Source organism: Elephas maximus, chromosome 14, assembly GCF_024166365.1.
Source record: "Elephas maximus indicus isolate mEleMax1 chromosome 14, mEleMax1 primary haplotype, whole genome shotgun sequence".
NCBI classification, from domain to species: Eukaryota; Metazoa; Chordata; class Mammalia; order Proboscidea; family Elephantidae; genus Elephas; species Elephas maximus.
In genome coordinates, this window is record NC_064832.1 from 90,360,511 (window position 1) to 90,376,603 (window position 16,093).

A 16,093-nucleotide genomic window follows, 5' to 3' on the forward strand; every position below is an offset into this window, starting at 1 on the left:
AAATTGAAAATACAAATGACTAATCCCACAGAGGTTTGGGGAGACCTCCTGGTAACAAGAATTCTTCATATATTCTAGATACAAGTCCCTTATCAAATACGATTTGCAAATATTTTATCCTAGTCTGTGGATTTCCTTTTCGCTTTCTTGGTAATATACTTTCACTTTCTTGATAGCCTTGATAGTGTCTCTGATAACACAGAAGTATTTAATTTTGATGAAGTCCAATATATCTGTTTCTTCTTTTGTAATCTGTGCCTTTGGAATCATATCTAATAAGCCATTACCTATTCCAAAATCATGAATATTTACTCCTGTGTTTTCTAAGAGTATTATATTTTTAGTTCTCACACTAGGTCTTTGATTCATTTTTCTATATGCTGTGAGGTAAGGGTCCAGTTTCATTCTTTTTCATATGGCTATCCAGTTGTCCACCATCATTTTTTGATACAACAAATCTTTCTCAGTGAATGGACTTTGCATTCATGTTGAAAACCAGTTGACCACATGTACACTGCTTTATTTCTGGGCTCTCAATTCTTTTTCATTGATCTATATATATATATTTTTTTATATGTCTACCCTTATCCCAGTACCACACTATTGTCTTGATTACTATTGCTTTGTGGTTTCAAAATCAGTAAGTGTGAGTTTTCCAAATTTGTTCTTTCTCAAGATTATTTTGGGTACCGAAGGTCCCTTTCATTTCTATGTGAATTTCAGGGTCTGCTGTCAGTTTCTACAAAGATGTCAGCTGGGATATCGATAGGCATTGCAATGACTCTGCAGGTCAATTTGAGGAGTGTTGCCACCTTAACAATATAACATCTTTCAATTCATGAATACAGGATATTTTCCCATTTATTTAGATCTTTAACTTACTTCAACAATGTTTTGTAGTTTTCTGAGTATAAAATTTTGTGCTTCTTTTGTTAAATTTATTCCCAAATATTTTAGTCTTTGTAACAATTCTATAAACGGAATTGTGTTAATTTATTTACAAACTGTTCATCAGAGTGTATAGAAATATAATCAGTTTATGTAAATTGATCTTGTATCCTACAATCTTGCTGAAATTGTTTATTAACATTAATAGTTTTTTTACTGGAGTCTTTATGATTTTCTATATATAAGATCATGTCACCTGCAAACAGATATAGTTTACCTCTTCATTTTCAATCCGGACGTCTTTTATTTCATTTTCTTGCCTAACTGGTGTGATTAGAACCTCCGTAACAATGCTGAACAGGGGTGAGAGTGGACATCCTTGTCTTTTTCATGATCTTAGGGGGAAAGCACTGAGTCTTTTACCATTAGGCATGATGTTAGCTGTGGAATTTTTGTAAATTCCCCTCATCAGATAGAAGGATTCCCTTTTCTTCCAGTGTGTTGAGTTTTTATCATGAAAGAGTGTTGGATTTTGCCAAATGCTTTTTCTGTATCTGCTGAGATGATCACGTGGTCATGTTTTTCTACCCGCTCCACATGTGTATGTATTTTCTGTTTAGTGACCTAACAGAATTATACAGAGAAAAGCATACTGACAAGACTCACTAAGCTATGTACTGGTCCACTGGTTCACATCCTTTTTTCTACCTCATCACATCTAATGGATAGTGTATATTCTTATCAGTAAGAGTGACTCACCATAATAGCGATTCTGATTCAGAAAAAAGAAGGGCATTATTTTTGTCCCCGCTTGAGAGACACTGTTATTTCAACAGCATGACAGTATTAATCCTGAATATTTATAAATAATGATAAGTATTTTCTGTATCATTGACATATTATTCTAAACTCACTGCATCCCAATACCCCAGAACAGTAAATATGATAATACAAAAGATCATTTTGATAACTCAGCTCTAGAGAAGTACTGAAGGTACAGCTAAGCCCAAAACAGTTTATTTCACATTTACATATTTATAAATGCATGTTCCTAAATCGTATTTCCAAAAATAACTATATAGAAACATAAATTTGCATAAATTCTACAATTAGGCTGGATCAATCTACTAAGTTAGGCTATTTTAATTTTGATATAAATTAAGGTAAATACATTCTGTAAGACCTTCAAAATTATGGTCCTTTTTTTCCTCTTAGTATTTGCAAATCTTTTTCAATGAAATTATGTAAAACGAAAACTCACCTCTTTAAAGGGGCTTCTGAAAGCTTACCCTTACAGTTCATGAACAACTTTACCTTCATGTTGATAATCTTGTCAAGTACCTAAAAAAATTCCCATATTTGATGTTAAGTAATATTAACAGCAAACATTTTCTGAGCATTTATGATGGACCAGACACTGCATTAACATTTTACATTCCCTATCTCATTTGATTCTCATAACATCTCTTAGAGGTAGCTATTGTTACAGTTAAAAAAAAAAAAGCACAGAGAAATTAAGTCATTTCCCCAAGGTCACACAGTAAGTAATCACACAGGTATGAATCAAATGTATATAACTGATTTAAATGCCACAGGGTTATGCTGCCTACTGTTTGCCTAAAGTGGTATTTCCCCCACAGTATCTAAGTTTTGTTAGTATTGAAGAACAAGTAAAATGATTATTTGAACCTTACACTGCAAATACAAAGTGGTGACCTCACAACAACATTGGCAAAGGTGCCCTGAACCTTTTGGAAATTCACCATAAATTTTAATTAAGAGATGCAAGAAATCCTTGGTTATGTACAGACGAAATTCTTTCCTTTTCTTTTTATTTCCATGGAGCGTAAGAAGTAGGAGAAGAATTATTAATTTTGATACACTCTGTCTCCAAATGAAGAAGCCTTGGTGGCGCAGTGGTTGAGCACTCAACTGCTAACCAAAAGACTGGTGGTTTGAACCTACCAGCCGCCACGTGGGAGAAAAATGTGGCAATCTGCTTTTGTAAAAGATTACAGCCTAGAAAATTGTATGGGGCAGTTCTACTCTGTCCTATAGGGTCAATATGAGTCAGAATCGACTCAGCAGCAACTGGTCAGGTCTCTAAATAGGCAACGGATCAGTGATGATTTGAAATATAATAGATTCCAAAGGATACATACAGGTAATGGGAGACCAAAAAACAGATTTATGCACAAGAGAAAGAATACAGGAATAATAAAGAATTAAAACACACTGACTAAGGATTTAAGAGCTTTGAGTTTTAATTTCCTGTCTATTACTCATCATATTCGCAGCTATGAAGGTTTGTGTTCCACTGTTTTCCCCCAAGTGTTAAGTGAGATACTATTCATTTCTTCCAATAAACTAATTTATGCTATAAAGAAATGTTAGGTGAGGTGCTCAGTAACAAAGTATGTTATTACTGATTAACGTAACCGGGAATGCAATAATTCCATATTTCTTATTTCTAAATTCTACCTTTACATAAAACTTTGATATACAGGCAATATTTTTCTTCTGAGTAATGACTCTATAGGATTGCTATGAGTCAGCATTGACTCGACATCAATAGGATTGGTTTTTTTTTGGTATATGAAAAGCAGCCCTGGTGGTGCAGTGGTTAAGCACTCAGCTGCTAACCCAAAGACTGACGGTTCAAAACCACCAGCAGCTCTTCAGGAGAAGGAAGTGGCAGTCCACTTCCGTAGAGATTTACAGCCTCAGAAACCCTACGGGATCGCTATGAGTCGGAATCGACTTGACAGCAGTAGGTTTTTACATGAACAGGGAATCTGTGTGCTACAAAGCATCATGCTTGCTTCACTCCTTATAGATATGATTACTGATTGCTGTTTCCTAAAAAATCATCTGAACAGCATTATGTCTCAAGAAGCTCAGGTCTGAAAGTATACGAACGCTAAAGGAAAACGGGAAATGTAATCAACTATGGAATTACGTCTGCCCTAGTCATCTACTGAACAGCTAGAATCACAGTCTTTCCAAAATCATTCGTCTAAATTAACGTATATATTCATAAAAGATAGCAATAATGCCCTCTTTTCAATATGATTTGGGAGTACAAACTAATTACTGAGAGAAATTGCATTTTAAAATTTTGAAAGAATATACACCAGTATCACCCAGCTTCATCACTTATGTCAACTTACCAGACTTAATATGTAATTACTTTCGGGTTTCTAAAAGTGAAGTCAATTGTTAAAGGAGAAAAAGTTTCAACTTCTGAGGATATTTTTTTAAAAATGTGTCTAAAAAAATGCACTGAAAACAATGTCAAACAGGCAACTCCCCAACATTTTGAAAATCATTGGAAAAACTAGATAGCCTTCCAAATTTAACTAGTGAAAGCCACATTACACTTTTTTGAAACTTGGGAGATCTCAGGAAGATGGTGAGCCACAAAATGTCCTTTGAGAGAATGCTGCCTCCCAATACTCATTCTCCCCTACTTTCTTTTGTAAAAGATTCTCAGGTTTTTGCAGGGCTCGTGGCCACCCAGTTTATGATAATTTCCAGCCTCCCTTGTGGCTAGGAGTAGCCAGGTGACTGGATGGACTATGTTCAACTTTGGGGTAGTGTTCTTGTTCTCCCTTTCTGGCTGGCAGAAACACAGAGATGATGGTAGGAGCTGGACAAGTGATCACAGACCACTAGGGAGAAGCTGCTTCATGAGGGTTACTGAATAAGACAGAAGGTGCACGGGCCCCTCACACTATGGAGCTGCCTTATCAACTCAGGATGGCTTATACTTGGACTGTTAGATGAGGCAAATAAACTTCAATCTTGTGGAAGACACTGTTATTTTGGCCTTTGTGACAGTGGCCACACTTATCTAACACAACCTCCATGTTTCCCCTTCCCTCAACCTCAGCTCTTTGGCTAACTTCACTTACTATTCTTTAAGCTTAAGCTAATTAGGCGTGAGCATGAACTTCTCCAGAAGCCGTCCTCCACACCATGAGGAAGACACCTAACACTGTACCGCCATGATACCCTGTGCGGAGCTCTAGCATGCCATTTTCTACTTTGAAATATAACAATCTAACATACTGGATAAGGTAAAGAATCAAGAGCACAGATAATAAAAAATTAATTGTCCTTGAAAAGAGGCTTGAAAAGATTAATTATAAATTGCAAAATAAAAATATTTTATATTCTCTTACAATTAGTAGCTGTGCCATCTTCTGTGTTTCTCTTGTCAATGGATCAACAATAGCAATGACATCAAAGAACATATCATTTTCTTGAGGATTTATCTTTATGATGCTAGGAAAATAGAAAATAAGATGAAAGATGATACATTAAGCTTATGCAATTACCTAATTAATCATGATCTTAGCTATACACATTCTTATAAATGGCTTTGCTCCTCACAGTATTAACAAAAAGTCAAGCTTATTTAACACAGGAAAATGAAAAACTGAGTCTAATGGTTTTGCCCAATAGTATAAAACTGACAGAATTACCATAAATGAAAGTATGATTTTTCAATGTTCTAAAACAACACTTTAAAAAAAAAATGCTATTACAGTGAAAACTCTGATAATCAACTGCAAATATATTCTCACATGATATTATAATTTAAAAACAGAAACCAATGTGTTTTTGTGTTAGCTGGATATATTTCCTCAGATCTGAGAATGATAAAGTTAACTATTTAGTACTTCTATTAAACTTAGTGTCCCAAAAATATTAAATTGCCATGGCTTTTTATTACAGATTCGTTGAGATATATTGTCATAAACTACACATACTCAAAGTGTACAATTTGATAACTTCTGACTTATACACCCACCAAACCATCAAAACATTCAAGATAATGAACATAGCTATTATGCCCAAAAGTTTTCTTGAGACTTATTTTTTAATAATTTATTTTTCTGTTGTTGAAAATATACATAGCAATTTACCCCTACCCTTTTCTCTCTCCTTTGGCAAAACTTTCAATTTATCTTGTCAAATTCAAATATATTTATAAGCCACTTAAATTCTCTTTTTTTAGGATGAATTAACAACAACCAACTCTATGATTACAGCAACAAAAATATTTGAGTCTTCTAGCACATTTCTTTAGCATGTCTTAGTTATCTAGTGCTGCTCTAACAGAAGTACTACAAATGAAGGGTTTCAACAAACAGAAGTTTATTTTCTCACAGTCTAGTGGGCTAGAAATCCAAATTCAGGGTGTCAGCTCCAGGGGAAGGTTTTCTCTCTCTACTGGCTCTGTCAATGTTCCCCTGCACTAGGAGCTTCCCTGTGCAGGAACCCTGAGTCTAAAGGATGGCTCTGCTCCTGGTGCTTCTTTCTTGGTGCTATAAGGTTCCCAACTCTCTGCTAGTTTGCCTTCCTTTTATCTCTTAAAAGAGGTAAAAGATGGTGCAGGCCACACCCCAGGGAAACTCTCTTTACATTGGATAAGGGATGTGACCTGGATAAAATGGAGGGCAACCACAGAATACTGTGAATCATGGCCTAACCAAGTTAATACACACATTTTTGGGGGGACATAATTCAATCCATGCCAGTATTATAAAATGGCTCCAAATAAGACACAGGAGTGTCAAAGTTATAACCCTGTGTAAACAATCAAATAAATATACAGAAAACCAAACCCAACTCAAAGTGGCCCTATCCATTTTCTGAAATTACACAACAGTATGTGAATTTATGCAGAAATTTATATATGAAATTGAACCATGCCTATAAAATATTATCATCTTTTTCCTTGATAGGAAAAAATCAGAACCAGCTCTTCGATAAACGAAGAATGGTATTTCTAGAGACAGCTACTAAAACTGATCATTTTCAGAGCTGAGTGAGCTTAGGGAGTCTTCGTAACAGTATACAAGAAAGTAGTACAGCCACTTTTACAAATAATGAGGCCCTGTAATACAGAATGTGGGCTCAGAAATCACTGAGGAATCAAGTACAGGATTATGGTAAACTGCCCTTACTATTTCCGTCTCAGCACTGGGGCCAGTCAGACCACATCCTTGGACCAGAGCACCTTTTCTCCTTGGTCCATGCAGTAGCTTTATAATATGTCAACCTGGCTAGGATGAATTACATTTCCGAGAATTCACTTTCCAGCTGTTTCTGGTTTGGGTGGGCCACAAGATAGATTCTTGGGAGATTTGTAGGGAAGACATGGAGCCACAATCAGTTTGTAGCTCACACATTTTGTTACTGATCTGCTGGTTCACCTCGCTGGTGTGAGGGAGCAGGTGGGTCTGCAATCGGTCCACCTTGCCTTGGATCCTCCTTCAGATTCTCTGGCTCCTGGGCCATGTGTGTTTGTTTAGCTTGTGAAAGAGGGCCCCTGTCTACTGCAGGACACTTACTCACATACCAAGGTCGGAAGCAATGGGAGCTGACGTGAATTTCAGCTCATGCTCCTGAGTTCCAGCTTGCTATTGATCTTGCCCTCTTTACGGCCATCTTCCCTTCTTGACGGCCTGCCCTGTGGACTTCAACCTCCTGCATCGTAAGTGGAGAGCCTAACAGAGACTGCTTCACCAGCTCCCATAATCACGGGAGGTCAATCAATGCATTTGTGTCTATAAATAAATACAGAGCGGATCTACTCCTCTGACTGAATTCTGATTATTATTATTGATTCTTAAATAAATTAACACTTTCAGTCAGGCTATTATCAACTGTTGCTAGTTTGGGCCTAATTTTTCCAGTTAGGCTAAGTGTTCACCTCACTTCCCTGATTCATATGTTATGATTTTATAGCTTAACTTTCGGGTCAAACTTATTTCTCTTATTTCCAAGTTGTTAAAGCATATATGGTATCTTCAGATAGCAAATGTAACAACCTAAGATTCAATCGACCATAAAATCCGAAAACAAGAAAATGTCAGTTATTTTAAGTCTGTGTTAAAGAATTTTATCTTAATTTAGTTTTATAACAGTCATGATTAGAATACGAAGACATCATAAAACACGTCCATAGTTTACTGACATACTGTCTAATCGATCCCCCTCCTCTGGTTCTAAGTAGGCTGTAAGTATTTCTCAGATGGCTGTTCTCATGAACCTAAATTCTGTGAGAACAAGTTTTTAACAAAAAGCATTCCACAGATAAATAAGTTACCCAAGTGTTGGATTAAGAAAAAATGAACTTTTTCTTCTTTTGAGCGCACAGGCCCTCAGAACCGTTAATACATTGAGGCACATTAAAAATCTCTCAGAGGGGTATGTAAGATGCCATGCTCCCTAAACTTACCTGACCAGAGGACATTTTTCCCCCAGAACATCTATCAGCATCTCTGAGTAGTGTCACACAGAACACTGTGTGATATGGGATATGCATCTCTAAAATACTATTTGAAATTTCATAAGATATATACAGACAAATCTGTGTATTTGTTGTTGTTATTAGGTGCCACTGAGTCGCTTCTGACTCACAGCAAACCTACATACAACAGAATGAATCTGTGTATAAGTAACCCTAATTTTATTAATCATAACTCTTTAGCTATGTCTTTTCTACACTGAGAATATAAAAATAATATCTGTAATAATGAAGGAACCTAGGTGGCTCAGTGGTTAAAAGCTTGGCGGCTAACCAAAAGGTCGGCAGCTCGAATCCATCATCCATCAGCTTCTTGGAAACCCAATGGGGCAGTTCTACTCTGTCCTATAGGGTCACTGTAAGTCAGAATCACTCAACGGCAACAGGCATAATGATCATCGAGAGACACTTAAGAATTCAAATGATCTTGGGTATGAAATTTAAGACAAATCATACTAAGTATAATTTACACGAAAATTCATACCATATATATACTGTCCTTTATTAGAATATACAACTGGAATTTCTTTTCCTAACCATGTCAAACGCCACAGTTTACATTTATTTTCTAACAAAGAACTTTTACTTATACTTTTGGTTTTGCTACATTATAAATACAAATGGAACGATAATTGAGTACAACATGCAGTGACAGAGAAAACACGCTCAGAGACACTCTTCCTTCTTACCTGTGTTTCTCTTTAAGAAATGTGACATCATACCGAGATACACGTTTAGGCAAAGATGAAACGAGGGCATCAACTTTCATAACAAGGTCACTCATGCTAAATAAAGAAGATAAACAATGTGTGAGTATTTGGGGGAGGAGAAAGTTCCATGCTTTATGTCACAATGAAGGCCTCCAGTAAGGAGAATTTAAAATATCTCCAGTAGATGGTGGTTTAGATGAATTTTATATAAAAGAACTTTTCTTCCAAACTTGTCACTTAAATTGAATTTGTTAATTTAAACTGAAGATGACTACTGCTTTTAAAATCATCCTTTTTTTTTTTTTTTTATCACTGATATGCTCTTTAAACATTTGTAAGTAGCATTCTCAACAGTGTCCTAAAAAAAGTAAAAACATCTGTTGAGTTATTCGATTCAAGTCCGTAAATATTTGCTGTTATGTGTCTAGGCATTTGGGCCCATGTTGGGAAAAACTGGGCAGGAAGAACAAAGAAATAAATGATCAAGATACCTACTTCCAAAGAATTTTTAATATAGTTAAGAAGCCAAGATTTCCATACAGTCATGTACCATATGTCCATTCAGGCAATGCCCAGCCACATATATGCCCATGGTCTTGTAAGGTCCTATAAGGTTATAATAGAGTTCAGAAATCCCAATGATTTCAGGATTGAATAGGATGTAGCAAAGGCAACAGCTTCCGGCACATAGCACACATATCTCATGTCTCTTATAAAAACAACTCCTGTGAAATTTCCTCTAAAATAAAACTCAAGTCTTTCTTCTTATCTTCTTTGCCACCACCCCAGCCCAGTCCACCATCATCATTCTCCAGGACTATTCCAGCAGCCTCCTCCCTGGCCGCCCGGCCTCCCTAGAAAGCCCCTTCACACCGAGGCCAGAGGGCTTTTCAAAAAATCAAATCAGAACACGTCATCACCCACCCCCCAACACCCTCTAAAACTTGCCAAAACCAAACCCGCTGCCGTTGAGTCGATTCCAACTCATAGCGACCCTGTAGGACATTGTAGAATTGCCCCATAGAGTTTCCAGGGAGTGCCTAGTGGATTCCAACTGCCAACCTCTTGGTTAGCAGCCGCAGCACTTAACCACTACGCCACCAGTGCTTCCCTCAAACTCCCCACTGCCCTTGAAATAAAATCTAAGCATTTTATCCTGATTCTGTGTTGTAAATCCTAATCTCTGTCTGTGGTTAATGAGGCAGGATCGGGTTACAGTTAAAGAGAGCTGTTACGTTTGTTATGTTAACGAGGCAGGATTAGGATGAAATTCAACACCCTTACTGAGGTCACAGCCCTCATCCATGAAAGCGGAGTTTCGCTGAGGTGTGGCTGCATTACCTTTTATCTTACAAGAGACAAAAGGAGAGAGAAGCTAGCAGAGAGGAGGAATTTCAGTACCACCAAGAAAGAAGAGCCCACAGCAAAGTGCATCCTTTGCACCCAGGGTCCTTGCGCTGAGAGCCTCCTTGACCCTGGGGAAGACTGGTGCACGAAGACACACGGAGATCCCCAAAGAACGCCAGGCCCGCAGATGTTGAAAGGAGCGAAGAACCTTTCCCCAAAGCCCACAGAGAGAGAAAGCCTAGAACTGGTGCCCTGAATTTGGACTTCTAGTTGCATCCACTATGTCAATCCATCTCATTGAGGGTCCTCCTCTTTTTTGCTGACCCTCTATTTTACCAAGCATGATGTCCTTCTCCAGGGACTGGTCCTTCCTGATAACATGTCCAAAGTACGTGAGATGAAGTTTTGCCATCCTTGCTTCTAAGAAGCATTTCCTTTACTTCTTCTTCTAAGACAGGTTCGTTCGTTTTTCTGGCAGTCTATGGTATGTTGAATTTTCTTTGCCAACACCATAATTCAAACATCAATTCTTTTTCAGTTTTCCTTATTCATTGTCCAGCTTTTGTAAGCACAGGAGGCAACTGAAAATACCATGGCACGGATCAGGTGCACGTCAGTCCTCAAAGTGACATCTTTGCTTTTTAATACCTTAAAGAGGTCTTTTACAGTAGATCTGTCCAATATAATACCTCATTTGATTACCTGACTGCCACTTCCATGGGTGTTGACTGTGGATCTAAGTAAAATGAAACCCTTGACAACATCAATATTTTCTCCATTTATTACAATGTTGCTTATTAGTCCAGTTGTGAGGATTTTTGTTTTCTTTTTGCTGAGGTGTAATCCATACTGAATTCTTTGATCTTCATCAGCAAGTGCTTCAAGTCCTCTTCACTTTCAGCAAGCAAGGTTGTGTCATCTGCCCATCGCAGGTTATTAAAGAGTCTTCCTCCAATCATGATGCTGTGTGCTTCTTCGTACAGTCCAGCTTCTTGGAGTATTTGCTCAGCACACAGATTGAGTAAGTATGGTGAAAGGATACAACCCAGACGCACACCTTTCCCGATATTAAGCTACGCAGTATCCCCTTGTTTTGTTCTAACTACTGCCTGTTGGTCTATGTATAGGTTCTGTGTGAGCACAATAAAACGTTCTGGAATTCTCATTTCTTGGAAATGCTACCCGTAATTTGTTACGAGCCACACAGTCGAATGCCTAAGCATAGTCAATAAAACATAGGTAAACATCTTTTCGGTATTCTCTGCTTTCACCCAAGACCCATCTGACATATCCCTCATTCCATAACCTCTTCTGAATCTCGCTTGAATTTCTGGCAGTTCCCTGTCAATGTACTGCTGAAACCATTTTTGAATTACCTTTAGCAAAATTTTACTTGCGTGTGATATTAATGATACTGTTTAATAATTCTGCATTCTGTTGGTTCACCTTTCTCTGGAATGGGCACATATATGGATCTCTTCCAGTTGGTTGGCCAGGAAGCTGTCCTCCAAAGTTCTTGGCACAAATGAGTGAGCGCTTCCAGTGCTGCATCCATTTGTTGAAACATCTCGATTCACATTCTGTCAATTCCTAGAGCCTTGTTCTTCACCAGTGCCTTCAGTGCAGCTTGGACTTCTTCCTTCAATAATACCAGTTCTTCATCATCTGCTACCTCCTGAAACTGCTGAAAAGTCGACCAATTCTTTTTGGTACAGGGACTCTGTATTCCTTCCATCTTCTTTTGATATTTCCTGCTTTGTTCAATATTTTGCCCATAGAATCCTTCAAAACTGCAACTTGAGGCTTGAATTTTTTCTTCAGATTTTTCAGCTTGAGAAATGGTGTGTTCTTCCCTTTTGGTTTCTAACTCCAGGTCTTTGCACATTTCATTATAATACTTTACTCTGTCTTCTAGAGCTTCCCTTTGAAATCTTCTCTTCAGCTGTTTTACTTTATCATTTCTTCCTTTTCTTTAGCTACTCTATGTTCAACGGCAAGTTTCAGAGTCTCTTCTGACATCCATTTTGGTCTTTCTTGTCTTTTTAACAACCTTTTGCTTTCTCCGTGTATGACGTCCTTGATGTCATCCCACAACTCTTTGGTCATTAGTGTTCAATGCATCAAATGTACTCTTGTGACAATCTCTAAATTCAGGTAGGATATACTCAAGGTCATACTCTGGCTCTCATGGACTTGTTTTAATGTTTTTCAGCTTCAGCAAAATGTATGAACAAGTCTTTTACAGAAAAGCAAACAAGAATGAAAATAATCACAGGAAGATACTCAGCTTCACTGGAAGTCAAGGAAATGCAAATACATGATATAATTTCGCAGCTATCAAAAAGGAAACATTATTAACAAGTCTACAAGTCTGATAATACCAATTATTGGTAACGATTTGGGGAAAGAAGAACTTTTATACATTTCTAGTTGGAATGTAAATTGCCACAACTACTTTGTAGGACAGAACTTAGCAGTATCTGGTGCTGCAGCTAGGGGGCTGCTTTGGACTTCACAGTTACTCAGTGAGGCACAAAGGGATATGTCTGAGCCTGACCTCCCTCAAATCAGGAGGAACATGTCAACTTTGGCACTGGGGTTTTTTTTTTTTATGTCAACTTTGCATACCCTAAACCAAAAAACCAAACTTGTTGCTATCCAGTCAATTCCAACTCATAGCAACCCTACAGGACACAGTAGAACTGCCCTATAGGGTTTCCAAGGAGCAGCAGGTGGATTCAAACTGCCAGTCTTTTGGTTAGCAGCCAAACACTTAACCACTGCACCACCAGGGCCTCGTGCATACCCTACAGCCACAAAATACAACTTCTCTACTCTAGAGAAACTCATACATTGCACAAGGAGACACTTAAAAGCACGTTCACGACAGTACTTTTCTAACAGTGAAAAACTAAAACCAACTTAGCTATCCCTCAGAAGGGAACTGTGTAACTAAATTGCAATTAGTCATAAAATGAAAAACGATAAAGGTATTAATAATCTAGTTTTTTTTTAGTTGTATGTACATAAACATAGGTCCTTAGGTGGTACAAACGGTTTGTGCTTGGCCACTAACATAAAGGTTGGCAGTCTGAACCCATCCAGTGGTACCGTGGAAGAAAAGTTCTGGCCACCTGCTTCTGTAAGATTATAGTGAAGAAAACCTCATGGAGTAGTTCTACCCTTTAACACATGAGTTCTCCAGGAGTGGGATTTGACTCAATGGCAACTAATAACAACAGCATATACATGAACCAGGATAAACCTCACAAAAAAACAGACTGCACGAGGAGAACTACCGTATACTTTTCTCTAAAAATTTTAAGGCATTAAACATAATAGATAGTGATGATGGCTATTTACACGTGAAGCCCAAGCATGAAGACAAACATGGGATCATGTACACCATCTTAGGGAAACGTTACCTCTTGAGGAGGGAAGCGATTGGGGTGGATGGGTCAGAGACACAGAGACAGAACTCTGATCCAAGGCAAATAAGGCAAAATATGAACATCTGCATTTTGGTGGTGGTGCGTAAATGAGTGCCTTTTACTATTTTTTTATATTCTCCTCATATGTCTTCCATTATATCTTTATTTTTCTACATATTTCAAGTATTTTCTAATTAAAAAAAAAAATCACATTAAAAATGACAAATCCCCAAAATGAATTAATCTTTTGATTTTAAACACTTACTTCTTTGAGTTGATTTCCATGTTTTTAACAACTCCTTTAATCTTCTCTACTAAACTATTAACAGTTATTTTTTCCAACAAGTAAAAATCTTCTGCATAGAAAGTTTCACGTAAAGGTCCTAGGAACTTAAAATAAAAAAGTTACACTGTCATTTATCTTCTAGAAAGTATTGTTTAGGATAAACACTTTCTCATCAAATAAATATTTCTGTCTAGCAAAAAGCTGATTAGAGATTACACGTTGGCAGCTATTAAATTTACCACTTAGTAAATCCACTGAAAAACAAGAGACAAATATTTTATCACTTTGATACTACAAATAACATTTGCATAACACTAAAATCAAAGGTGACCAAAAAAAGCACATTATTTCTATTTGGAAGCTTTACTTGGAAACAAAAACCACGATGCTTCCAAATATTAACCTAAAACCTTTTATTCCAAATTAAATTATGAAAGCAATTTCTATAATTCATAAATCTTTTAACTCCAATTTTCTTTTATATTCATCTGTAAATTGTAGTCTATACTATGTAGGCATGAACTAATATATAAACAAGGCATAAAAGAGCAAAAACCAAGAGACAAATCTCATTAAGTACTATAATAATTCCAAATAATTTTCATCTAATTGACATTTTTGTTTGTTTTGAATTGATATTATATAAATGGTTTGGCTCATAGCAAGGTCACTTAATTTAGCTTTAAACCAATAACCACAGAAGGAAGGTGTCAGAACATCACATATCTAACTTCTCAGGATGCTTCTCCCATCACAACCACCACCCACCCTACTAGTAGTAGTAGCATTCCCTGAAGAAGACAAAACCTGCAATCTTCTTAACATTATGCACACGAAGTCCTGACGTAGCCGGTGAGAGCGACATAATCCCTCTACAAAGCAGCTCATATGCTGAACGATTATTCTTAATGACACAAGCAGAATATGTGTCAGACAGAAAATTTATTTTCTTGGTCAAAAGACCAAAATCTTTTTTGAGTTGCAGCTCAAAAGGCAATGGCTCCTTTCCCATTCAAATTTTCTCACTTCCCCTTCTTCTGCTTCTGTAGTTAGTATTTTCTAAAAATTACTGGAACAGAGTTCTTTAATCTTTCTGTCTCACTTGCTCTATCAAAGGTGACATCAGCTGGGATGTTGGCATCCTACTTCAGTAAAAAAAAATACCACATCTCTTTGACCTCTGGCTGTTAAAGACATAAAAAATAGTCACTGTAATGCCACCATCAGTGATTCAGGCAGCTTGCTGATAACTCAGAATAAGGAAATTAACTATTAAATTATTTCCTTAAGGGATTAACAAGATTGGCTATTTTTATCGAGTAAATTCACCAGAGAGCTGGCTGTTTTGCCTATGTAAGCAATAGCCTCAAATTGCTGAGCGAAACTTAATCCTTCTGTGTCTCAGAGTTCTACTTAATGTTGAACATACTTAACCACTATACCACCAGGGTTTCCTAACATTCCTGTAGAATACAGTAATTAAACGGCATAAAATCACATAACATCTGAGTTGGGAAACTGCAGAAGACTTAACATGCTTTTCGACAGCCTGGAAACGTGATTTTTCAATTACACGGAGTAAGTGCTGTAGCAGGTATCCCCTGCTTTTCCAAAGTCCACTTTATGCCCCTTAGCTTTTACAAAAGACCTATGTTAGTACCTGTTTTCGCTAACAGAAAGAAATCCGAAGAAGATTTTCACTTTTGCGAAAAAAGGTGAAAGGTGGAAATAACCTTCAGCATTTGTTTTGCAAGGAGCCTTTGAAGAGGCAGTGTGCACCCCAAGCAGCGAGAGTGGCATCACCAAGCTCCTTCCCAGGGAACTACACTCTGCATCTCAGCATCCAGCCACCACAGCTCTGAACTGTGTCTGTGAGCACTGGTGCTTTATCTCACTTTATTTTGTGCATCTGTTAGCAAGCGTGTTCCACCCATACCCATACTCACTGCCATCGAGTTGATTCTGACTCATAGCGACCCTACAGGACAGAGTAGAACTGCCCCATAGTTTCCAAGGAGCACCTGGTAGATTCAAACTGCTGACCTTTTGTTTAGCAGCCGGACTCTTAACCAGGCTCTTAACCACTGCGCCACCAGGGCTCCAAAAGAAA

The 16,093-nt window shown here is 37.5% G+C and overlaps 1 protein-coding gene across 6 annotated transcripts in view; it reads right to left on the reverse strand.

The window, feature by feature from the left end:
* Window positions 1–16,093, reverse strand: part of UGGT2 (UDP-glucose glycoprotein glucosyltransferase 2) — a 186,417-nt gene that overhangs the window by 51,314 nt on the left and 119,010 nt on the right. For all 6 annotated transcript variants that reach the window (XM_049853119.1, XM_049853118.1, XM_049853117.1 and 3 more), the window contains 4 exons: window positions 13,963–14,087; window positions 8,899–8,994; window positions 5,073–5,175; window positions 2,150–2,229 (listed from right to left, as the gene is read on the reverse strand). In XM_049853119.1, coding sequence (XP_049709076.1) covers window positions 2,150–2,229; window positions 5,073–5,175; window positions 8,899–8,994; window positions 13,963–14,087 — 404 coding nt within the window. The remainder of the gene's footprint in view (window positions 1–2,149; window positions 2,230–5,072; window positions 5,176–8,898; window positions 8,995–13,962; window positions 14,088–16,093) is intronic.